The following is a 26,424-nucleotide window of genomic DNA, read 5'->3' on the forward strand; positions in this document are numbered from 1 at the left end:
TTGAGAAGTGCGGAATACTAAAATAATACAAGCTCCCATTTTGCCACCCATGTGTTGAGACTACTGTAGTTGTACTTTTAAAGACCTGGATCTTGACCATGTTGGTATCTTGACTTATTCTGTCCTTTAGCAAATACACAAATTTTATAATAGCTTTTGTTACATGCTACGTTGGAGGTTGGTTTTGTAAGGGGTTCTGTGAATCTAGCAATGTGTAACAACTCTTGATGGATTCGATGAATGCAGTCCACTGCTGAACACTTTCAGAAAGGATGATACCATGTAAGTGGGTGTGATCTGGTTAGTGAGTACAGACAGGTGAAAGCAACTGGCACCAATGCCGATAATATGTATTGTTTTGTGACAAAGTAGCATTAACTATTCATGTGTCTAAGTTGAAAGGAGAAGGTGTTAGCACGTTCAAACAAAACAAACAAGAGTGGAGATGAACAGGTTTATTTAACCATATTGAGGACAAGGAATTGACTCTTCGTGGCAGAGACAAATCAGATGGACATTACAAACATTAACATAATGTGAAAAAGGACCAACTCTTCTTTTAGGCGTCGTCAAAGGGCATCACTGGTCTGACACAACCCGTTAACATAATAATAACAATAATATATTTTTTTTAAAAAGCAGATAACAAGTAGGACACATTACAGTTCCTCCTTGTACTTATTGTAAGAGCTCTCATTTACAATACAATCAATGGCTGTTCCCAGTTGACAATTTTTCACATTTTTTTCCTAATAAACCAGGACACAATGTTGCCCCTCAGACACATAGAAAGAAGTTGTGTGTTTAATTGTGGTCCAAAAGCCAGGGCAACCTCTGACTGAAAGTTTGGTGTGTCCAATTTATTGTGAAGCAAATTAAGCCTTCAGTGTCCCCTTACTTGATCTGAGGAGGTCAAATTCCTTGTCCAGCAACTCTTCCTTTGTTAACTTGGAGAAGTTATCATCACCAAATGGATTCCAGCCAGACATATCGGGGGGGTTGTTGCCGGTCGGTTTTTGTAAACTTGAAGCGGGTTCTTTTTCCGGGACACTTGTAGGTCTGAAATATTAAGCAAATATGTTTTAATATTGATTAAAGTACTTTTAGTGTCATGTACAAAAATGTGGAAACTTCTGTATGAAAGTACTATTTTCATATTCATATACTAGTAAAAACACATCAAAGAGCTTGCAGATCTTCATATGAAACGGCTGTCTTAGTACTTGGACGTTCACAAATTAAATCTCATTTTCTTAGGTTCCCTCATGCGGCATAATTTGTTAGCTGAGACGCAACTAGCGAGCGGTGGGCCCGGTGGAGGAAAGCGGGGAGGAGGGAACCAGGGCCCACATGTTGCTAGTTCCCCGTGCAGCAGTCCCCATTATCTCCATAGGCACAGTTGCATCGCACCTGCTGCACCAATGGTAGTTCTGCCACTGTTTGATAAGCATTCAATAAAGAGATTGTTTATTTTGGACTATGTTAGAAGCAACACATAGTTACATTATCTATCAAGGACTGATTCATTTTGACCAGGTGGAGTGCTTTAGCTATAATATAGATACACAATTGATGATGTTTCTGTGTAAGTACAATACATACCCCTGTGCTATGTTCTCATAAATTAAACAAGTTGGATTTCTAAAAAAAAAAATTCATATAGAAGGTGTGTTTAATAATGTGAGGCTTCTGCCAAATGTATGTGGGAAGCTTTAGTCTCTGCTGTTATGAGTAGCCTGTTCCTTCCAGTATCTCCTAGCCTGCGACTTCTTGATTATATATCTATTCCTCATTTCACATCAAGACACTGCCCTGTCACATGCAGCCCTGCCCTCATTAACACAAAAAAACCTGCCTGACTACACCAACTCTTTGAACACCCTTGACAAATCTAAAAATAATATTTATATGCAGAAATAATTGCACAAAATAAGCTGCTTTAAGATCTCCTACTTTAAAATGTTAGCAATCTAAATTAAAAACAATAACAATATTAATTTACAAGAGAAAGCTGTATTTTTCAATTCATTATTATTTATACACTATAGAGTGCAACATACATTAAAAGATTGTCCAATTTTGTTAACCCTCCTCTATGCCCATGGCCTCTTTTATAGAAGTAATTTCATTGCAGTGTAGCTGCAAGTAGTTATCAGCAGATTCAATTCTTCCATTCATAATGATTCAATCCACAGCGACACATTTAGAAAGTGAATACACCACCTAACTGAGTGGCTAATGGTCCTCTGCTGCCTGTAGTTCTTCATTCTGATCTGGATGAATGAATGGAGATGACTCGTTCTGTAACACTGTGCTGTGTCTGCTTCGGGTAATCCCAGGGTAGGGACCCAAGCTAATTACTACATGAAGCAGAACATTAAGGTGAAGCGTCAATCAATGCTATGAATGAACATAGATCACCTTCATACATAGCCTTCAATAGAAGTGCAGGTAGACTTTCCTTAATACATAAAATACCAACATAAAATAATCACCAGCTTACATTACATAGCCTTTAGTACAAGGGACATAAAATATAGTATACATTTGTACCATCTGGAACCTCAAAATTACTTTGTAGAAGATTTTTTTTTATTTTGTGTACTAGTAACCTTTAGACTATTAGTGTCTTCACCCATCTACAGACCACTATTGTGTCCAAATATCCTGACAGATTGTCCTGCCTATTAATATTTACAGAGCATCTCATATTTTACCGCTTAGTTTCTCTATGAATAGAAAGTGTGTTTTTCCTAATTTACAGCACAGGTGTGGGTTCTATCTATTACAATGGTTCTTTGTTACAGTACGTGTATTAATTGCAACACTATTTAACTTACATGTTTGTATTACACACGTTTCTCATTGGTCCCGCATGCTCAGGATGGGGAGCTGCATATGAAACTAAGGCCGCTGTGAACTCCTGAGGAGAAGTCAGATACTGAGTCGGGTGAGACGGATGATGGAGCATGGCCTGTTGCTGTTGCATTTGAATCTGTTGATACTGGTGAACCTGTTTGAAAAAAATACAAGACATGGAACTGGTAACATGGAGCATAAATTAAACAATTTTAACCCTGCAACTCCGTGATGGGCATCCCGAAAACACTTTAGCCGCAGGGTGTGGCGCTCTAACCTTAAAAAGTGCTTACCCTTAATCTCAGTAATAAGTTAAAACTATACATTTAATCAAAGAAAGACACTTGTCTGTAAAAACAGATCATCATCAAGCTATAACAAACAAATTTTACAATAAACCAGGAAGGAGCTGGGGACCACAGGTGAAGGCTCTGAGAGCCACCTGTTGGCTATCACTAGTGTGACCCTTTAAGGTTTTATAAATAGTTTTATAAATGATAAACCAAATTAAGCAATGTGATCAGAAAAAAAACCAATACACAAAAACAACGAAAATCAAATAAATCTTATATGCATCCCACATCATATTTTCAACCACTTTAAAAATCAAATAGTTTTCCAAAATTATGGAACCTATTAAGCACCCTGAATGCACTCTATGTATGTTATAATGTAAACCATACTGAAAACCATAATAACGTATTAAAGATTTATGAGAGCACATCAAGAAGCCAGCATGGTGCCAAATATTTTATACTATTCACTAGATCAGAGACCATTTCAAATCACCTTATATTTGAAAGTAACAATGTACATATTGCTAAATACCGAACAGTTGTTTGTCACTACTCGTTGGTTCTAACTTTGAACAGGACTACTAATTTAATCAGCAGCAGGTCAGCAGAGTATAAAGTAAATTCATGTATAGTTTAAGGAGTGCTATGTAGGAGGGTCTAAACTTCAAGGGCTCAATTAGACATGTGATTTTGGATCGTTTACATGGCATTCCAAAAGGAAGGCAGATGCAAGTGTTTTTTCCACATACGGCTTTTATTATATTAGAAAAAGCATGTTGGAGATCAGGTGAAGAACATAATTCTCTTACTGAAGGACTAACCAAAACATGTTTTTAAATCCTAGGAGTAAAAAACCTACTAATTGTAATGTACAAGTTTTAATGTTTAGGAAAACTTCTCCTTATAGCTAAATGCACTTTACAAACACAGTTTTCTTGTGTATGTGACAATAGTAAATATGGTAACCAGCTGTAATATTATCCATTTATAAAATACTACAAATATATGAATAAATATTGGAAATGAAATATATTACATTACATTACTGGTGATATGAAGCCCATTAACAAAAAAATGTTAATTGATTATTCAAATCAAGTTGACTTACCATGGTTGGATACTGAGGTGGAAGTTGCTGTTGCTGGTAGAGGGAGTGCATCAAATATTGTTGCTGAAGAATTTGCTGTTGATATACCTGCTGATACTATATAAAATACAGAACATTGAGTATAGTGAATACAGTCTATTTTTTCTGCATACATTTTGATTTGTGAAAAACTGCACTTTGCTACTTTTTATGATGGATATGTGAGCACTATTTTGCACGTGACAAATGATTCGGTTTACATAGCTACTCTAAGGGGCATAGTCAATTCTTTGAAGTCCACGCAGCGTTAAAACTATTACCGTTATTACGGTAATAGTAAGCTGGATTTCAGCTCGCGGCTCAGGGAGCTGCGCGCTGAAATCCAGTGAGAAAACTACCGTAATAACGGTATTTACGCTCACTATTACCGTAATAATGGAGCAAGAGATTTTTGGCGTTTCCGCCAGCAATTGAATATGCCCCTATGGCTAAAATGAAGGAGGTGTGATTTCTCACTCTAAGGAAAAGTCATCATTATCATCACCATTTATTTATATAACGCCACTGATTCCGCAGTGCTGTACAGAGAACTCATTCACATCAGTCCCTGCCCCATTGGAGCTTACAGTCTAAATTCCCTAATATACACACAGACAGAGAGAGAGAGACTAGGGTCAATTTTGATAGCAGCCAATTAACCTACTAGTATGTTTTTGGAGAGTGGGAGGAAACCAGAGCACCCGGAGGAAACCCATGCAAGCACGGGGAGAACATACAAACTCCACACAGATAAGGCCATGGTCGGGAATTGAACTCATGACCCCAGCGCTGTGAGGCAGAAGTGCTAACCACTTAGCCACTGTACTGTAGTTAGCAATTGATGGACTCAATAAGACAGGCTTTACTTTTCCTTCAGGTCAAGAACTGCTTGTCAGAGAAGTCCTTCACAGATTCTCTAGTGTTCAGTGGGAGATTCTTGTGGACATGTGTTACCTTTGGTCATGCCTAGCCAGGAGCCAGTAAGTCCCATGGAGGCATCCCAGGACGAGCCGTTATGGGCAAGTAGTCTAGCTACTTCTGAGCAGGGATTCGTTAAGGTTTCCTCCTCCATAGAAAAGATGTTGGATTCTGCAACTCCTCCTGCCTCTCGCAAAGAGAGGTATAGTTCCCCATCGTGAAACCGAGTCACATTCTGACGAGTTCTCCCAAGAGAAGGATGAGGACGCTGATGGTTTTTGATCTAGAGGAGACTTAATACTTTGAAGAAAATCCTTATAGTAAACAAGGGGTGGAATATCTGATGCAAGCCGTATGCCTGGTATTGGACATCCAAGACACAGATGTTGCAGATATTTTGGAAACCTCTCTATATAAAAGAAAGGCAAATTAAGTAGGAAGTACCTTCTAAGGTGGATGCCTCTATAGCATTCCCATTAAGGTTGAAAGCATGCTTAAATGCATGCTTAAATCTATTTTTGTGGCTGCAAGGGCCTCTTTGCGACCCATTTCAGCCTCTGCATTGGTTAACAAGGCAGTAGAGAGGTGTTTAGAACAGCTTTCAGAGGGCCTGAATGCTGGATTTTAGGATCTGAATTGTTGCCTTTAGTAGAACAAATTCAAGGAGATACAGAGTATTTGGGGGATGCAGCGCTAGATGCCGGACTGATTGGAGCTAGGATAGGAGCTTCAGCAATCTCTGGTTCTCACACTCTCTGGCTTAAGGCCTGAGAACCTGATAAGGAGTCTAAGCAGACTCTAGAGTCACTTACTTTCTCTGGGGGAATGTATTATTCATGCCAGAGCTGATAAAATTATCATCCAGACATCAGGAGGAAGAAGTGCTTTTGTTCCCGTTAATTCTCCAAGAACAAGAGTGTGCAGAAGTAGAAAACTGGGAGGCAGACTTCCTGAGCAGGCAGACTGCCTGGGAATGGTCTCTTTATCCAGAGGTCTTTTGCCAGATTGTGAATAGATGGGCTCAGCAGACGTTGATATCATGGCATCACGGTTGAACCACAAAGTGGACCTGTTTTGTTCAAAGGCAAGAGACCCAAGAGCATTCTTAGCAGACTCCATGTCAGCCCCTCCAGTTCCACCTAATTTACCTATTTCTCCCAGTGGCAATGCTTCAAAGGATCATGAAGAAGGTGAAGAGAGAAGGGGGTTCGGGTCATTCTGGTGGCTCTAGATTGGCCACGAAGATCCAGTTACACATACGTCCTCATCATGTCAGCGGGTCAGTCACAAGCGCTGCCGCTCAGACTAGACCTGTTAAGTCGTGTGCCATTTCTGCACCGCGGTTTACAACGTCTAGCTTTAACAGCATGGCTGCTGAAGCCTTGATTCTGAAAGGGTTTGTCTGATCGTGTGATCCAAACCATGCTCAAGATGAGGAAACCGGTTTAGGTCAGGAATTACCACAGAGTGTGGAGACATTATATTGCATAGTGTGAGAGGAAAGGGTTTCACACCTCTTCTTTTCAAGCACCCAGGATGGGCTAGATGCCGTGATGAGTCTTAGCTCCCTGAAAGCTCCGCTTTCCTCTCTGTCTTTTTTCAAAGAAGATTGCCAGATGTTCATTCCCCTTACAATGCATCTTACATTTAAACCATTGGATGAAGTAGAATTAAAATGTCTGAATTGGAAAACTGTTTTTAGCCATATCAACTGCAAGAGCTGGTAGCTTTGTCCTGCAAATCTGTTCTTCTTAATTTTCATCAGGATAGGGTGGTCTTTTGGACCAGGCCTTCCTTTACGCTTAAAAATGGTTTCTAGATTTCACCTTAACCAGGATATAGTGATTGCGACCTTGGTCTCCAGAGGAAGAGGACTCTCTTCAATATCTGGATGTGGACATGGTTTTGAGGACCTATGCTCAAAGGACTCACGAGATTTGCAAGACAGAAAGCCTTTTGGTCATGTATGAGGCCCATAAGAAGGGTTGAGTAGTGTTCAAGATATCTATGGATTATGTCGGTGATCCATTAGGCTTACAATGGACGGGGTAGCCAATTTAATGGCTCATTCCACCAGGTCAGTGGGGGATTCTTGGGCGGCAGGGCATGGGGCCTCGGCTGAGCAGCTGTGTCGGGTTGCCACCTGGTCTTCAGTTCTAACATTTAACAAATTTTAAAGGTTTAATGTGTTTGCAGGATGCCAGTTTATTGACTGTAAAACCCACTCGTAAGGGTAGCTTGGGGATGTCCCCAATGTTCGGGGTCACCCAAGTGGATGAATGATAAAATAAGATTTAATACTTGCGTTAAATCTTTTTAGTCCATTAGGGGACACCGGATGTACAGCCTTTTACGCATTGGTTCTCCTCTCATTGTGCTTCGACTACTCTGTCCTGTGGGACTTAGTTAGAAAAGAACTGGTGACTGCTCCGACAGGCGCGTAGTATGGAGGGGGAAGGGGAGGAGCTATAGTTAAACGTTGAAATTGAAAGTGACTTCATTCCTGGCTGCACTTAATACTCCAATGTCTGGTGCCCCCCCCCCAATGGATTCAAGAGAAAAAGGATTTAACGTAAATATAAAACCTTATTTTAGATCTTAAAAGAAATCTATTGAGAAAGAAGATAAGCAATTTATCATATGATTGTAGTTACGTAGGAAATTTGTCACGGGTAATTAAGTAATTTCTCTGTGCATGGGAAGACGATATTTGTGGTGGAATTTCACAGATTGCTTTGGACACTTGCTTGAGAAGGAGAATTTTCTGGTATAAACTACACCTTATAAGTCTTATAAGGGTTTCTGCATGGGTGTTTGATTAATTACTGCGCTATTTTTTTTCCTTTCTTCTTTTTTGGTTTTATGAGATAATATGGAGCAGAGATCTATAGGAGATACATTGGATCACCATACCATACAGATGGGCTGTTTATGATCCTTATGCAGTACGCAAATTTTTATTATTGTAAATAAGGTTGGCAGCCATAAAAATTACACTAGGAGGTCCCTGTTTGTCAATATATATTTTCCAACATATACACACACACACACATATATATTTCTTATTTACTGGTTTAATGGCGCTGCTCTTTAGCATGGTCGTTAGAGTTAAAATATAGTGTTTAGAGAAGTGGAGATTAATATCACACAATGAATACAGTGAAAAGTGCTGCCTACCTGCTGCATGTAGGCTTCCTGTAGCAATTGCTGCTGCTGTAACTGATGAAGCTGTTGTAGCCTCCAGTCACCAAGCTGTAGTTGCTGTAAAACCCTGTGCTGTTGTGGAGGCTGCTGGCTACTTTCCTGAGCCAAGAGTGTGTCAGGCCCATTGCCCGGTCTCGAGGTTGTTGTATCTGAAGCTGCTGCAAAAGGTTATAATTCATACTTGTTAAAAGATGAATGCAAACAATTCTTTTTGCCAAGGGTTACTTCTGTATTATTACAGCAAATATTTCACTGTTCAAACAACCATACATAATAACTTTCAAAAATTGTTTAATTACGTGTTCTAAATAATTCTTCTTTAGAGAACATTATCCCCCACCCTCTTCTGTTGTAGTAAATACTGAAAACTTTCACCCATATTATGCCGACAGAGACCACCCAATGTACAATAGTACCCTGATATTTATTATCACCATTGTGACTCTGATGAACTGGACCACTTTGCACTGTCATCTTGACTGGGGTTGCGGAACTCTGGATATTCAGCACCTTCATTGGGGCTGTGCCAGCAAATGCCTTGGGTCTCTGTCTTGGTGCGATTGAGGTTTCTGTGGGCCCAAGTGAATCTGTTATTCTGTAATGGGAAAGCAATGTTATGAAACATAAATAAAATAGCTTTATGATTCCATTTGACCCAATATCTGGCTGACTTCTCTCTAGCATCAGCACTGACTATTGAGACTTCTGTAGTCCCTTTGTGGTAAAAAAACACAAACCCCAAAACATGGACTAGAAATCCATTGACAGAGACAGTGAGGAAAATATGTCTAGATGCAAATGATTTCTGAAAAGACGTTTATCTAGGCGAATATCTAAGCTGTCCGTACATGCACAGTCACATGGCCATGGTTAATAGTTTTAGTCCAAATTGGCCACATATTGCTGTTTGTGCGCTCAAAAAGACCTGCCCTCCATATCAACATTTAATTGTGATTGATTAGACTGGGTATAGTGGAAATGTGGTAGAACAATGACTGTGATGTGACAATGTGTGAGGGCATCAGCCGTCTACAGTTATGGCCAAAAGATTTGAGAAAGACAAGTATTGGTTTTCACAAAGTTTGCGGTTTCAGTGTTTTTGACCTTTTTGTTAGATGTTGCTATGGTATACTAAAGTAAAACTACAATCACAAGTGTCAAAGGCTTTTATTGACAATTACATTAAGTTTATGCAAAGAGTCAATATTTGCAGTGCTGACCCTTCTTTTTAAAGACCTCTGCAATTCGCCCTGGCATGCTGTCAATCAACTTCTGAGCCACATACTAACTGATGGCTGCCCATTCTTGCCTAATCAATGCTTGGAGTTTGACAGAATTTGTGGGTTTTTGTTTGTCCACCCGCCTCTTGAGGATTGACCACAAGCTCTCAATGGGATTAAGGTCTGGGGAGTTTCCTGGCCATGGACCCAAAATTTTGATGTTTTGATCCCTGAGCCACTTAGTTATCACTTTTGCCTTATGGTAAGGTGTCCATCATGCTGGAAAAAGCATTGTTCACAACCAAACTGTTCTTGGATGGTTGGAAGAAGTTGCTCTTGAAGAATGTTTTGGTACCATTCTTTATTCATGGCTGTGTTTTTAGGAAAAATTGTGAGTGAACCCACTCCCTTGGCTGAGAAAGCAACCCCACACATGAATAGTCTCAGGATGCTTTACTGCTGGCATGACACAGGACTGATGATAGCGCTCACCTGTCTTTCTCCAGACAAGTATTTTTCCAGATGTCCCAAATAATCTGAAAGGGAATTCATCAGAGAAAATGACCCAGTCCTCAGCAGTCCAATCCCTGTACTTTTTGCAGAATAGGAGTCTGACCCAGATGTTTTTTGCTGGCCATCCTCCAAAAGTCTTCACCTCACTGTGTGTGCAGATGCACTCACACCTGCCTGCTGCCATTCCTCAGCAAGCTCTGCACTGGTGGTGTCCTGATCCCACAAATGAACTTTAGGAGAGGGTCCTGGTGCTTTCTGGACGTTCTTGGGCGCCCTGAAGCTTTTTTCACAACTATTGAACCTCTCTCCTTAAAGATCTTGATGATCTGATAAATGGTTGATTTAGGTGCAATCTTACTACCAGCAATATCCTTGCCTGTGAAGCCCTTTTTGTGCAAAGCATTGATGACTGCACGTGTTTCCTTGCAGATAACCATGGTTAACGGAGGAAGAACAAGGATTTCAAGCACCACCCTCCTTTTAAAGCTTCCAGTCTGTTATTCTAACTCAATCAGCATGACAGAGTGATTTTCAGCCTTGTCCTCATCACCACTGTCACCTGTGTTAACGAAAGAATCTCTGACCTGCTGTCAGCTGGTCCTTTTATGGCAGGGCTGAAAAGCAGTGGAAATGTTTTTGGGATAAAGTTCATTGTCATGGCAAAGAGGGACTTTGAAATGAATTGCAATTCATCTGATCACTCTTCATGACATTCTGGAGTATATGCAAATTGTCATCATAAAAACTGAGACAGCAGACTTTGTTAGAAATAATATTTGTGTCATTCTCACAAACTTTTGGCCATGACTGTACACTATAGGCCTTGTGTGCAAGTCACTGGGCCTGAGTGTTGCACAACTGGGTCTGTTCATTGTGGTTAGCCATGTTAATCAAGCAAGATGATATCTGCCAACAGTTCTGATTTTCAGTGTCCAAAAGGGGCATACTTGCACCCCGATGGATGTGGCTTTGGAAACCTGGTTGTGGAACTGGAGTGGGGAAGATAATTTGTTGAAATTGTCTAAGTGGGACTGTTATTGGTTATACAATATGCCTGTGTATCGGTGGTAGTTAGTATATCGATGGCGACTACCCCGACAAGACGTACCCCGACATGAGGACTCCGAAGGGCTCCTTCTCGACCATCAGCGATGACGACTCCTCTTCAAAACGTCTTCAAAGCGACTTTACCCATTCACGATCAAGTAAGAAGCCTGCTCCACTTGATGACGTCATTCACCATGGCGACGGTATTATCGTTGTTAAGGGGGTAATGTAAGTATGCACCAATGAACAATGTAGTTTACAATGCCTTCTACGTTGTACATGACTTCATCAAGTGGAGCAGGCTTCTTACTTGATCGTGATTGGGTGAAGTCGCTTAGAAGTCGTTTTGAAGAGGAGTTATTATCGCTGATGGTCCGGAAGGAGCCCTTCGGAGTCCTCATGTCAGGGTAAGTCTTGTTGGGGTACTCGGCATCGATATGCCGTACCCCACCCATGTGTATAGGAAGCCAATAATCCACACTTCCTCTTTGTTATACGTTTGTTATGAAGAACTCCTTTACATTGTCATCATATAAATTATGTTTTAATTAATATCTGTGTATTTATTGTTTATTTGATGCAAACAATTTCAGGCATCAACATGATATATTGGTCAAATGATATCATTAAAACGTTGCTGTGATTTAGAGCTTATTTGGTTATGTGTTTTTAAAAACTATATTTTATGGAATTTTACAAATACATTTTGGTGAAAGGGTTACAGAAAAGAGATAAGTGAGAGGAAGACTCAAAGCACTTTTTTCACAAGTTCTGATAAATCTACAACAAATACAAAACAGAACACTTCGTTCAAATGCCAGTTATATTTATTCTAATGAAGATAAAACAAAAAAGAAGGCATTGTCGATATCTGTGTAGACCATGGTAGGGAAGAAGTGGGAGGACAGCTCAAGGTGTTCACAAGGAAGAGTTTAGGTTGGAAGGCAGCTTATAAAGTCACCAATGCCAATATAGTACACTCAGATCCATCAAATGATTATATTTTTCATGTTGATACTCAAGTTGGGGTCTCATAGTACGAAAGCCAGACATCTAAATTGTATATTAGACAAGCTTTGTTAATACTATCGCAAGTATGGCAAATACTATTCATCCCCAATAGGATGAAATCTAACACTTTGCTGCTTTAAGGATTTGTTCAATGAGTGTTGCTGATTGGGAGTCTCCTGGGCAGCGCGGTAAATAAGAAAGGCATATGGGAAGAACAATTCCTGTTATTTCCTGGATAAAATTATGTACGTCATGCAGAAATGCAGAATTTTTAGGGTAACCACACCATATGTGAAACAGGGTTCCTTCTATTCTGACACGTTATGAGTACGGAGGTAGCCACTGACTGGTATTGATGCTGCTAGACAGAGGCGCAGAATGTAACGCACCCCCGGTATTCACCAGGGACCCCCGCAAGGAGGTATGGGCTTGGCTACGTGAGGTGCGCAGGTCGCGGTTCTCCCAGCTAGCACCAGTGCAATGGAGTGTACACAGGATGGCCGAGGCGAGGTACAAAAGGGGAATCCAGAAGAATGGTCAGAGTAAGCCGAGGTCAGGAACTAGCGGACAATGCAGGACCGAATCACAAAGCCAAAGGGGTAGTCAAAGAGCAAGCCGAAGGTCAGGTACAATAGCAATAAAGAGGAATAAGGAGAAGGACTCTGGAACCCTAGAGACTGGTGAATCAATACTCTGGCAATGTGCCAGTGGATGTGGGGTCCTTAAGTAGCAGGAAATAGATCCTGATTGGGGAGAATAATCTCGGCGGTCAGATGTGCTCTGACCGCCGATGGAGGCACAGAGAAAGCGTCCCGCTGCCTAGCAATGGGACGCAGCTGGAATGTGCATGCGTGCACTGGAGGAAAGCCGACATCCGGAAAAGAGCATTCCGTTGCTAGGCAATGGGTCGTGAGCAAGATTGCAGACGGGCGACCATTCCCCGGCGCCCAGGAGCGGTGCGGGGACCTGACATTTTCCACAATCCATCCAACACCTATTAGACCACTGGGAAAGATCAAATGCAGCCGGGTGGATACCCAGTACAATCTATAGAAGATTTTATCGTCTTTTTCCTTCAATTTTACTCAAATAGAACTCTTAGCAATCCTTTCTCTGATTCTTAACCTGCAACCTCCAGGGTCTCTGCCCCATGTCCTCCTCCCATTTTAAGTCATGTTGTTCCTTCTCAGGGTGGCTATACGCAACCAACAATTTGTAGAAAGATTTTATAAGATCAGTAGGATTAGATTACGGTTTACAAAATATCTCTAGCAAGGATGATTGGGTTATCGTCGGTGTCAACGGGTTTGATCTATAAAAGTGTAAGAATTGAAAAAACAAATCATGAGGGAGATGACTCATGGAGTTCTGCAAACTCTGGAAAGGAGCTACAGTAAGCCAGATCCCACAAAAATGTTGTAAGTAGCCCAAAGGAATGATGATTCTGTTCTGGTGGAAATGCTGGGTTATTCCAGAACGATATCATTTTGGATGAATTTGGAATTAGATTATATAGCAGTGTACTGTAGTCTAATAGGGCTAATGTAAAAACGTAGTGACGCAGGTAATTGAGTAGGTGGGGGGAGGGTCCAAAACAATGTGTAAGGGAATACATTCCTAAAAGGTGAGCTTCTATGTCTGTCCTTAGTCTTGTACTTGTGTAGGCATGGCTTAAGACCTAATGTGTCACTTGGTCTTTTATATAATATTTCTGAATGTTGTGGAGACCCAGACCTGTATTTGAAGTATACAAGTACGCACCTTGGGTTTCTTACACAATCAAATTTTTATATATTTTATAACACTGGAGAGCACTAAAATTTAAAAAAAGCTGATCGTATTATCTTGTCCAATAGACACCCAGATATTTCATGCTTTGGGTTTGCCATTGGAAATCATAAGTTTTCTTAAGAAGTTTAAGTAGATTGGTTGTATCTGGTTGCTTTATAAGTGTTTGTAGAACATCACCTGCAGATAAAAAAAAGTTTGTACTCTTGGGGACCATTCTTGCTAACGGCTCCATAATGATCACAAAGAGAAGTGGATATTATTTGGCCTTCTTCACATGGGCATATTTCTTCTCTGCATCAACCTTTGCACAGAGTGCAAGTGGATGAGACACAGAAGACACTTCGGTGTACACAAGGATCGCTGATCCCAATGCAAAGAGCTTTGCAAAATGGAACACAGAGAAGCGGCTCATGCACCATTTTACTCTTACACCGACAAAGTGTATTAGGGAGATGCACACTGAATTTTCTTCTGTATTTAATTTGTGTATGCTCCATGCAAAACACACAAACACTATAATATTTAGCAGTCCTGAAAAATATGTTTCTTTTTCTACCACAAGATGGTGCTCAAATTCAACTTTTTCATTATTTCCTCATTTTGCACTGTACATGTAGCAGGATATTATGATATTCTCCTCCTTTACATATAATTAGAAATTTAAATAAAAAAATAATTGGGGGTAATTCACAACAGGCAACTAATGAGTGACACAGACCATCTTCTTTTGAGCTTTTGCATTTAGCTGTGTGCCGTGCGTGCCTAAAAGTTATATAGTAATATCTAAGCACTACGTGTGTTCTGTTGACTCCCCCATCTTATTATAACGATCCAAAAATTCTGTACCCCAACACTCAGATTGTGATTAGAACAATTCAGTGTGCCATTTACTGTCTGAGATTTCAGCTTTTAAATTACCGTATTTTTCGCTCCATAAGACGCACTTTTTCCCCCCAAAAAAGTAGGGGAAAAAGTGTGTGCGTCTTATGGAGCGAATACTGCATGCCAGAAAGGAAGGAAGAAAATAAAACTTACATGTCCAGCGTGGAGAAGTGGGTCCCGGCCAGGCTGCAGATCCTCCTGAGCGTCCGTCCCTCCGCCTATCTGTGAGGACCTAGCTATCACACAAGACGTCCCATGTGATAGCTAGGTCCTCACAGATAGGCAGGGGGACGGATGATCAGGAGGATCTGCAGCCTGGCTGGGACCCACTTCTCCACGCTGGACATGTAAGTTTTATTTTCTTCCTTCCTTCAGGAGGACCCGCAGCGCTGAAGACACCTGAGGGAATAAGATAAGGCTATAGTGTTTGTGTGTGTGTGCTGGAGGCTATCCTGTGTGTGTGCTGGAGGCTATCCTGTGTGTGTGCTGGAGGCTATACTGTGTGTGTGCTGGAGACTATACTGTGTGTGTGCTGGAGGCTATACTGTGTGTGTGCTGGAGGCTATACTGTGTGTGTGCTGGAGGCTATACTGTGTGTGTGCTGGAGACTATACTGTGTGTGTGCTGGAGGCTATACTGTGTGTGTGCTGGAGGCTATACTGTGTGTGTGCTGGAGGCTATACTGTGTGTGTGCTGGAGGCTATACTGTGTGTGTGCTGGAGGCTATACTGTGTGTGTGCTGGAGGCTATACTGTGTGTGTGCTGGAGGCTATACTGTGTGTGTGCTGGAGGCTATACTGTGTGTGCCAGTGTGCTAACATAGCATGTGTGTCTAAGAATGGGGATCAGTGTGTTAATATAGTGTGTGTGTGTGTGTGTGTGTGTGTTGGTGAGTGTGAGTGAAGGGGCCAGTGTATTTTGTGTGAGTGAAGGGGCCAGTGTATGTTTTCCTTCTCTAAAACTAGGTGCGTCTTATAGTCAGGTGCGTCTTATGGAGCGAAAAATACGGTACATTATTTTTCTTTGCATACATCTGCATGAAATGCAAATGTATTCTTCTTTGATTCCCACTGAATTAAAGTTAAATTTTCAACCAAGCAGGTGTAAAAACGAAGTTTGACAGCCCCTAGCAAAGAAATGACAAGCTTCAACTCTGCCTAGTCAAGTCCACTTTTTCTGATATGTGGCTCACAAAGCTACGTTTGTTTTTGTGACAACAGGCTATCCCACTCAGTCCTTTGTCAATGTGAATTCTGTACATGTCTTCAAAGACAGCAGAGCCTAAAACTAGATACACTAATGCCATATCTATAGCAGCATGAAAATAGATGGTATTCGTATTGTTAAATGGGCCATTTTGTTGAAGGATCGATCAATATATGTTAAATTACAATGCTACAACTCACCTGGTTTTTATTTGACTTTTTTTAGAAGCAGCTTCGCTTGCAGTCATGGGTTCTGGAAGAGCTTGTGGAATTGCGGCATTCTGCAAGATTAGTTTTAAAAAGTGATATATGTTCAAAAATACATTACTTGAAATGCTAGTATACTTTTTATTAAATAAAATTATAATGTAACTTCAATTTTTTTTAAAAAAAGTTGCACAACTGTATTGTAATTTAATAGCATTATTACTTCAATAAAACTACAGTTAGCCCATATTTTATGTTATTTGTAAACTGTGGCATGGGAATTGTTCCTATTAAACACATTCCATTACAATAAAACACAATTGTACATTTTTCCTTTGTGATAACAAGATACTCATGTTCATATTTTGCCCTCAGAAGTCCTAAGTTGAAAAATAGTTAAGTTCTTCTTTAAAACAGAAACACATTGACATCAGCAAAGACTTAATCTGAGTGCTATTCTGAAGAACAGAGGACATATTATTGTTTCAGTGATCACTCATGAAGCCAATTAGATAGTTTCCCTTAAACAAGAAATATTAATAAAGCAAAGCAGGCATAGGTATTATTTGCTAGTTTAGCTGCAGCCGTTAGTGCATCATGATTCTTGTGTTGTATACAATGGTCCATCCATATGAGTCTGTGATAGCATTTTGCCTTATAAATTGGGTATATTGAGAACTCACCAGACCTCATTGTTGGTTCAGATGTTGGGGTGCTCTCATGTCCACCGTGCTAACTAGGGTTCCTTATGCAGTGTTCTCCCCAGCACCTATTTCCCGGGAACACCACCCGGCTGTTTTTACTTACCACCTGGCTCTTGGAGCCCAACAGAGTCCTGTTATAGCATAATTAAACCATTGTTTCTCCTATTGGAACAGGCACTATGTGAGCACTACAGCCAGCAGTGTGTGTTAGACCACCAGTCTGATTGGTCCTTGCAGGTGTGGGCAATAATCTCCAAAATGTTTCATTATCATCGCAGAAAATTACATTGCCCTCACCTGGCTACTTTTTAATGCCACTTGACTGGCAAAATGTTCTGGGGAGAACATTGCTAAGTGATCCAAGAATGAGTATCTCACTACTATTATAGTATATTATATAACATCTTACACTATGTGATTTTAAAATGAATACACCTATGAAAGGTCCCATAGTTTGTTAGTACATATCCAAACATGAGTTTCATCATGAGCATCATAGAAAATTCAAAGCAAGTCTGAAAAAAGGTTGTTAAAAAGCCAACCAGGAAAAGGATATACAAAGATTTCAAAAATGTTTAGCATTGTTAAGTCAATCATAAAGAATTGAAGAGAATATGGCACAACTTGTTTAGAAGAGGCCATCTTCCAAACAGAATCCCAGCTGAAGAAAGGCACTTGTTTGGAAGGCCACCAAGAGAACTATGGCAACTCTAAGAGTTATAGTCCCTCATGGTAGAAACTTTCCTTCAGACAATAGTCTGAGCATTTCACAAACCTGCACTTTACAGAGGGCCATACAATTAATATTGTTGGTAAACAATCACATGAAATATTGCCTTGTTTGCCAGAAAGCATGTGGAAGATGCTCATACCAAACTCTATGGTGTGTTAGAAACTTTATGGCTTCAGCGCAAGTCTAATACTGTGCATTATCTCAAGAACACTGTCTTTACAGTAAATCATAGTGGCGGTAACATAATGCTATGGGGCGGTTTCAAAACTTGTAAAAATAAATGACAAAATGGGTGGAGCAAGATATGGCCAAATCTTGGAGGAAAACTTGCTGTAGTCTACAAGAGCCATAATACTTGGGAGAACATTTACATTCCAGCAGGACAATTATCCAAAACATACAGCAAAGCCAAATTGAAACAGATTAAATACACAAAGATCCTGGCCCAGACCTTGATTCCATCATCATCATCATTTATTTATCATTTATTCCCTAAAGAGTCTATGAAATTATTTAAAGATTGGTGTTCACCAATGGTCCCCATCCCACCTTATGAAATGCAAGCAAAATTTCAAATAAGAATGGGTGAAAATTGCAGTGTCCAGATGTGCAAAGCTGGTAGAGAGCCAAACAGCATCACAGCTGTAAATGCAGCTCAAAATGTGATGGAATTCCAGCCTACATTATATCTTGAAGATGGAACGAATGCATACAGTACATATGATACCCACAAACAAACAGTTCATCAAATCCTTACGTAAACCACCAATTATGTACCTTTCAGGACACTAAAAGAATAAAACAAAATAAATCTATGTGAATGGGAAGATTCCATCACTATTGGTTTGGCCCATCTCAGAAATGTTTTGAGAGGGAAATCTTTTGTAAGTATGTTGAACAGTAAAATACTCACATATACATTGGGTATTGGACAATCTCTCTTAGCTAGTTTAAAGGCAAAATATGATACTTGGTAGATGTCAGGCCTTCGTTCCTGATCAGGTTCAAGCATATACCCTGAAAACACAAGCTTGAAGTTACTACAGAGGTACAAAATCATCATACAGCCTTGGTTGTTGCCATTTGCTAATAAATTATTTGAATCCTGTTCTGGTCTATTCTTCAGACAATGACTTCATGAGTAGACTTTCAGATGTTTTTAAATAATATATAATTTGACACATCATCTAGTTTGGATCCCGATTTGATCATAAGAAAGTGTATTATTTATTTTATGGCTGCATTCATAATTTACATTTTGCTTTTTTTAATTTATATAATAATTGCCCATACGCACTTTTTGATGTTTAAAATAAAACAAAACATGAACATTACTTTGAAATGCTGCTAATGGCAGCATAGGTATTAGTTGTAATCTACTGCTATGTCATTTGAAACTAGGCCAAACTGCTGAATTTCCATAAGCAATAAATAGCTAGATAAAAAGAATCCAGTTCAATACTACGGTCCAGTGTTCTGTAATAAAAATCCCCAGACTTGCCAAAATGGAGATGACAACCTGTCTCATTAAAAAATAATTATAGCAAGGGTATAAATTGAACTATATGTCCAGATAAACAAAATATTGTCAAAATTGCCATGGACTACTACATCATAGATAATCTCTTTATATGCAAAATATATTTCCAGAGATTCCTGTAACATTTGCTGTCCCCCCCAGGAAATTTACCGAAATATCACTACTACATTTTATTTTAAATAGCACCATTATTTCTAAAAATTCAGTATTAGTAAGGAACACTCCAAACCAAACACAAATGTCTGACATGCCATTTCTAAATGCAGACTAGAGGTGAATTTTGTGCCATCACAGCAAAGACCTGAATTAGACTGGCATGGTTGTAAATGAAAATTCAACCTTCACTTTGACTGTGTTCAGACATAAAAGGTTATGCTTGCAATTGTGCCAACATTTTGCCACAAAAGATTAGGCTAGCTCTGTTTGGCACAACAGTGCTTGTATTTGGCACAACCTATTTGGGGAAGCCAGAAAGAATGCCTGGGTTTTAAGTTTGCCAGTCTTCCCTCTTTTATTCTGCCATTCTTGCTTATACCCGAACACCATTTTAAAATAAATGTTATAGCAAAAAGTTTTGACAGTGAAAATGAATTCGTGCGGCAGCACCGAGGTTAAATGATACTGAATGGTTTTACTTATTTTTTATTATCCTAAACAACCACTAAATATTTCCAAAACAAGAATATTGCAGTAATATTTAGAGTGACTTTATACCATAAAATTACACTCTTTATTATATTATTACATGAAACGGTGTCATACGTTTCATGTAATATACAAGTACATTTGCAAAACAAACCAAATGAACTGCCACCTTATATATTTTTCATAAATACACATTGATGAACTTTATCCATCCAGATGGTTCACTTTCACAAGTTATACTTATCAACAGTACCAGATACTTACTAATTAAGCAATGTAACTTGTGGTCATAGCGAGAATTGTCTGGAATGGTAAAACTCCCATCACAGATAGCGACTTGACTTTCTCCGAAGGGAAGGGTGAAAAAACAAAGCTTATATAATAAGCAGCCCAGTGCCTGAAAAACAGATTGTTTAGTGTAAATTTACAACTACTTTTAAGTGTAATATATGAGACAACTACAGGCTGGTCTCAGCCCGTAATCTTCCTTAAGTTGTTATTGTCCAATGGGGCAAGGACTGATGTGAGTGAGTTCTCTGTACAGTGCTGCAGAATTAGTGGCGCTATATAAATTAATGATAATAATAATAATAATAATAATAATAATAATAATAACAACAACAACAACAACAACAATAATAATAACAACAATAGGAAAATTCTTGGGACTGGATGAACAGCTAAGGGGACTCCCATTCAATTCAGTTCCTAGTCATTCTGCAGCCGAGTTACTAGTAGAGCAATTTTATTTTTTTATTCCCATAGAGTACAAGATGATTTCCCTTGGATTACAATTTCCCATCAATTCCAAGGAGATTTCCTTTGGTTTACAATTTCTTTGATTACATGAAAATGATTTCCCTTGGATTGTAATTATCTGTGTATTACAAGTGGTAGACTTTCCCATAGATCACAATTAGATATACCATTAATCTCACTTGATTACACATAAAGATTTTTTTTATTATTAATAAACTGGTGAACGAAGGTAAGGAGAGTTTTTACTATCATATTTTTCCTAATTTAATATAATAGAATGGAGTTTTAAGGACCCCTTTACCATAATAATGAAAGTGCTGAGGTGGAAAGTTGCCACTCCATTCATCTCAATTTTCCTTATTGCCCTGAACAAAAAGCCCAGCGCCTTTATCAGTGCTGTTAGTGTCTGCAAGGCGGTGACCTGTGTGGTTTTAATGAGGTCCCATCATTGAGGTTTGTCGCACACTGTCTAGTCTGGGGCAGGTTTACACTCTAGCAGGGGGACTCCATGCTTGAGGTCTACCTGTTTTAAAGGCACTGAAGGAGGAATATGGGAGGGAGGGTACATATTACCCAAGTAGAAATGTATGTACAGAGACTCTCCCTTTCATTGAAATGAATTGGCCATTGAAATGAGTGAGAAAAGCTCATATAAATTGCTTATTGGATTTATGTACAAATGCATAGTGCTTACATGCTTTTTCACAAGTGGGTTGAACTTTTTGACACAACACCGGTGGGAAAGGGCCTTAAAGTGGTATACACAAATCACACAAAAAATGCAAAGACAATATGCACACTCCACTGAAATGCATAAAGCCATAACAATTGCACTGTTTACATAATCCATGAAAAAACAGTATAAAAGTTAATGTTAACATTAAAATTGTTTATAACAGAAACACCAGCTAGGAACCAAGGTCAGTAATACAATTCTGTAAATATTTTGCTGTAACATTTAGTACTTATTTGGAAGAAAAAAAACACTGCAAGCTATGCTGACATTAAAAGTTATTTTATCACCAGACAAATAGGTGATATTCTTTTGTAGTCAATCTTTCAACACAGATGTGCAGTCAAGCAAATTAGCGGTCACTGACAACCCTATTTTCTGCTACATAATATGAAATAATTCGAACTGCGCCAAGAGAACAAATGTATACAGGAAAAACAACACCACATTATTTATTTATAGAACACCAGAATATTCTGCAGTGTGTTACAATTTAAAAACTAAAAAAAAAACAAACAAAAAAAACGCTAAATATTTTGGGGCACCTACATATCCCACAACAGTAATCCAGTCAGCTACCGTAAACACCAAGCACTATTTATATTCTATCCTGTCTGTGCAAGGAAATATGGGTGCTGGTGGGTTTGCTTGCACCTTTAACTTTTGCAACCTTACCAAAATTCTCGGTGACAGTTCAAGTGTTCAAAGATTTGTGCATTTTCATTTCTGCCCCACTAGTGTATTAGCAGAATGGAAATATCTACAATGATGTAGATAAATCCTAACAACGGAGACACACAAAAAATGTCCACTGTAAACCATCAATCATTGGTCTTATTAAATAACATAAGGCCATTTCTATCTATGGCAGATGCTTGTTAAAAGCAAATAGTACTGTGCAACTTTTTTTTTTATCATTTTCTGCTAGGCGCACGGTGCAGTAGGTCAAACTGTAGCGGGTCCTATTCATAATAACCATTTGAAATACGAAGATAAAAAAAAAAAAAAAGGTTCAGAGACCAGAACTATTGCTACTTGTAAGGTTATTGAACATATACAGAACAATAAAGTAAAAATAAACCCAACTTAATATATTAGACTTTTTCTTTAAAAACACAATACCATTGCATTACAATAATGTCCAGTATTATTCTGGTGTGGTGCTCTAGGTCTATATAACTTGTAACTACTTGTGAGCAGCTTTAATTCACATGGAAAAGAACCAAATTGTTCTGCAGAACTGTATTCAAACACTGACAACTAAGGATTACCGGTAAGTATGCAGATTGTGAAAAGGTATATTATCACACTACTGTTTTGTTTCTTGTTTAAATATAAAAGACTTCACATACAGCCATTGCTCTAATACTTTTAAATTAAGTCTCAGTGATTGTGCTGCAACAGCTGATCTTTCTACAGGGCCAAGCATTACCAGCCTGTGTTAGCAAACTTGATGGCAGTAACAGGATTTAGTCCAGCTGTACAAGAAGCTGTGCCAGACTCACAAGACACATAAATTCAGCATTGACCATGTATGGCAAAGAACCTTTACAGAAACCCAAATAAGCACAGTTTAAGTATAATGTCACCTCTATGATTAAGTTAGATAAAATAAAGAGCTTTCACTACTCACTAACTCATTTCATATGTATACGGCTTACTGTTTCCAAAAGCGTACTATTCATTCTCATAAAAAATAAGAGAAAAACATGATAACCACTTAAAGTTTATTGCTTACATCTTTCTTTTTGCTCTGCACTGCTGTACTTTTCTGATATTTATAAGAGAACCCTTTATTATAAAGACAACAGCGGGCAGCCATTTTAATTGATGGCAAAGGTCAACCAAAGTATTTAATTGGCCATAGCATATTGCTTTAACAGCAAAACGGTGCTGCTGCTACTGCAAGTTCTATGAAAATAAAATAAAAAAAACTTATATACAAACTATTAATAAAGAATATTATCTGCCTGAGCTGAAGATAACGGCTAAATGGCTGGCCATTGTTGATCAATATTAAGCTGCCATTTCTATTTCAAAGGCGGGTGTCTGTCAAGCAGAAAAAAACATAGCACAATACCAGTTAAACATAACATGGGGCCCATGTAGCGATGAATGTAGATCTGTATGCAGATTTTATTGTATCTTACACTTTCAGCTCCATACGCTTGGAGAGGCGGAACACTGGAGGGAAGGGGCGGCAAGTGTAGGCTGAGTACACTAAGAACATGTTCACGTATTTACTACAGAGGTAGACCTGGATACTTATGTATATAGAACAGTCAGTTGACTAATCTCTCAAGGGGCTGGCTGCTTCTGATTGGCTAATTGTGCCTTAAACCTTCCTAATTAGTGTGGCTGTTAAATGAAGTTGCGGATGTCTATTTGAATTACTTAATTGATGTTCCCATTTGGACTGTGGCAGGAGAGAAGATTCTCATTTCATGTTTAAAGGGGGAAAACAGATTCAAGGGGGAAAATATATCAAACTGCAGGTTCCAAAAAGTGGAGATGTTGCCTATAGCAGCCAATCAGATTCTAGCGGTCATTTATTTAGTGCATTCTACAAAATGACAGCTAGAATCTGATCTAATTACTATAGACAGCATCTCCACTTTTTCAAACCCGCAGCTTGATAAATTTACCTCAAGGAGTCCTTCAGTCTGTTACTCAAAATAACATTAAATTAGTAAAGAATAAGATATATGCAAAACTAATCAAAAGGTGTATTTTTAAAATATACATAAATAAGCAGTGGCTTGGTATAAATTTACTTAGAATTAATGTACGTACACACATTATGGGACACTTCGTATAAACAAAATCAATTTGGATAGTTCTTGGTAAACATTTGGTCTCTCACAGGGGTTCAAATTACACAAAAAATAAATAAATTGAGAAACCTTGCTTTACAGAATACAATAACCGTGCTTAGAAAGCATAGCACACTTTTAAAGTGTTTACAAACAATGATTTACTCGTAGTTTAATGCCAATATATTCCACAGAATTGAAAATCAGAATTGCCATGTAGATTCATTAGCCACAGACTCTACATAATTTACATGTAATGAAAAGTATATGAGTTGGTCAACTGGGTATGTTAAAGACAAATTGCACATACCACAATAAAATATACATAAAGAAATTAATGAAACACAAAGATAATAGGAAACAAAAATATAGGGGGTTATAGGGACAAATATGATGAAAGAAGATTTTTATAAAAGGATGGATCTAGAATTGGCTGTTCTCTTCACAAAACCTTAATAAAGACGCAAATGTAATGCACTCAATCACACATTCAAAATATTGGCATTCTTTAATCTTTTTTCCGTTACTGTGCTAAACTGGGTGTTTGAAGTGTGTCTACCATAAACTCATTTCTTTTTACATTAAACAGTCCAGAAATTCTTGTCACTTGTTACATTGTCAGTTTCTGAATCAAGGCTACTCTAAGTGTCAATATTCTTCTGATTTACTGGGCCATGGCTTGTGCCTAGTGATTTACATGCATTATTGTATTTGTGCCTAGTGATTTACGTGCATTATTGTATTTGCAGGGAAATTTGTTTTGTTTTTGTTATGCTTTACTGCTACAACAATCCTGTTTTGGGAAGTAATGTATTTGACGTTTTAGTTTCATTGGTTGATGTACTCAAATACACAAAACATTCCATGTGTTCCCTGTCGGGGTGAAATCTGTTTGCAAGAGGACGTTCTTGAAGCTAAAACCTGAAATGAAATAAATCACTGGAATGTGAATGTCAAGATAAAAATAGCATTACTTGGAGGAAGCCGCCACAATCCTATTATTGCAACAAATGTTCATCTGTATTAATATGATCTATTTCTTACCCATATATCAGCTTTTGTAGTGATTGGCTTTCCCCCATAAAGGTTGATCATTTCAGGAGCCCTGTACGAGAGTGTGGTATACCTGAAAGAGTCATAATGCACATATATTGAAATTCAAATATATACATAATAAATATATATATATTATTATTATCATTTATTTGTTAGGCGCCACAAGGTATCCGCAGCGCCGCACACAGTACTAACAGTTGACTATACAGGGTGAAACCATACAGAACAATGAACAAAAAGTACCAATACAGAAACTCCGGCCAGTCATATGCAGTAAAGACGGAGCGGAAGAACAGGTATGGAGACAGGAGGGGAGGGGGCCCTGCTCATACGAACTTACATCCTAAGGGAGGGTAAACAGACCAGGCACAAGAGGAGCCAGTTGAGGCAAGAGGAGAGAAGGGAGGACAAGCAAATGGAGGAGATGGGGGTTAAGTAGATGGTTGGTAGGCTTTGAGGAAGAGGTGAGTTTTGAGTGCACGTTTGAAGGAGCACAGTGTAGGAGAGAGACGGATGGAACGAGGAAGGTCGTTCCAGAGAAGGGGGGCTGCACGGGAAAAGTCTTGGATTCTGGAGTGGGAAGAGGTGATAAGAGTGGAGGAGAGGCGGCGGTCGTTGGCCGAGCGCAGGGAGCGGGCAGGAGTGTGAATGGAGAGGAGGTTAGAGATAAAAGGGGCAGTAGTGTTGGAGAGAGCCTTATAAGTATATGCATGATGTCCAAGTAGTACACATAACACATGGCAAAAAATGTTTAAAAATCACAAAAGATCGAGAAGTATTTACAATATCAGAACAATGATAATCTAATATTTGATCTTACAGCAAAAAATAAACAAAATTAGCTAAATAGATTAACTAAAAATGCATTATGCCTTTCCCTCCAGTATAACAAATAGAAGAGCGTGCTCCTTCTCCAAGATGCCAAATAACTTAAGCTGTGTAATATCAGAGAATGCATATTAATGTGTCACATAAGGGGTAGGAGCATATTTCGGTTGTATATAAAAGAAAGGACATCATGTAGACAGAATAAACACAAGAGAATCCATTGTGTGCTTCTTGATTTGCTTTAAAAAAAACAAAACAAACACAAAAAAAAAAAAAAAAAGGTCACAAGAGACATCCAAGTAAGGCTGGGTACACACTACAGTGTTTTCAGCCA

The 26,424-nt window shown here is 38.9% G+C and overlaps 1 protein-coding gene across 3 annotated transcripts in view; it reads right to left on the bottom strand.

Annotated features, from left to right (window-relative positions):
* BMP2K (BMP2 inducible kinase) overlaps window positions 1-26,424 on the bottom strand; it is a 127,155-nt gene that overhangs the window by 25,552 nt on the left and 75,179 nt on the right. The window contains exons 6-14 of one of the 3 annotated variants that reach the window (XM_075204562.1): window positions 25,251-25,332; window positions 20,166-20,298; window positions 18,630-18,733; window positions 16,274-16,353; window positions 8,847-8,998; window positions 8,377-8,561; window positions 4,264-4,359; window positions 2,841-3,013; window positions 899-1,059 (exon numbers count right to left, since the gene is read on the bottom strand). In XM_075204562.1, the coding sequence (XP_075060663.1) occupies window positions 899-1,059; window positions 2,841-3,013; window positions 4,264-4,359; window positions 8,377-8,561; window positions 8,847-8,998; window positions 16,274-16,353; window positions 18,630-18,733; window positions 20,166-20,298; window positions 25,251-25,332 (1,166 nt within the window). Of the gene's footprint in view, window positions 1-898; window positions 1,060-2,840; window positions 3,014-4,263; window positions 4,360-8,376; window positions 8,562-8,837; window positions 8,999-16,273; window positions 16,354-18,629; window positions 18,734-20,165; window positions 20,299-25,250; window positions 25,333-26,424 lie in introns of all 3 variants that reach the window. The other 2 variants (XM_075204561.1, XM_075204560.1) reach the window with 2 other exon arrangements.

Source organism: Mixophyes fleayi, chromosome 1, assembly GCF_038048845.1.
Source record: "Mixophyes fleayi isolate aMixFle1 chromosome 1, aMixFle1.hap1, whole genome shotgun sequence".
NCBI classification, from domain to species: Eukaryota; Metazoa; Chordata; class Amphibia; order Anura; family Limnodynastidae; genus Mixophyes; species Mixophyes fleayi.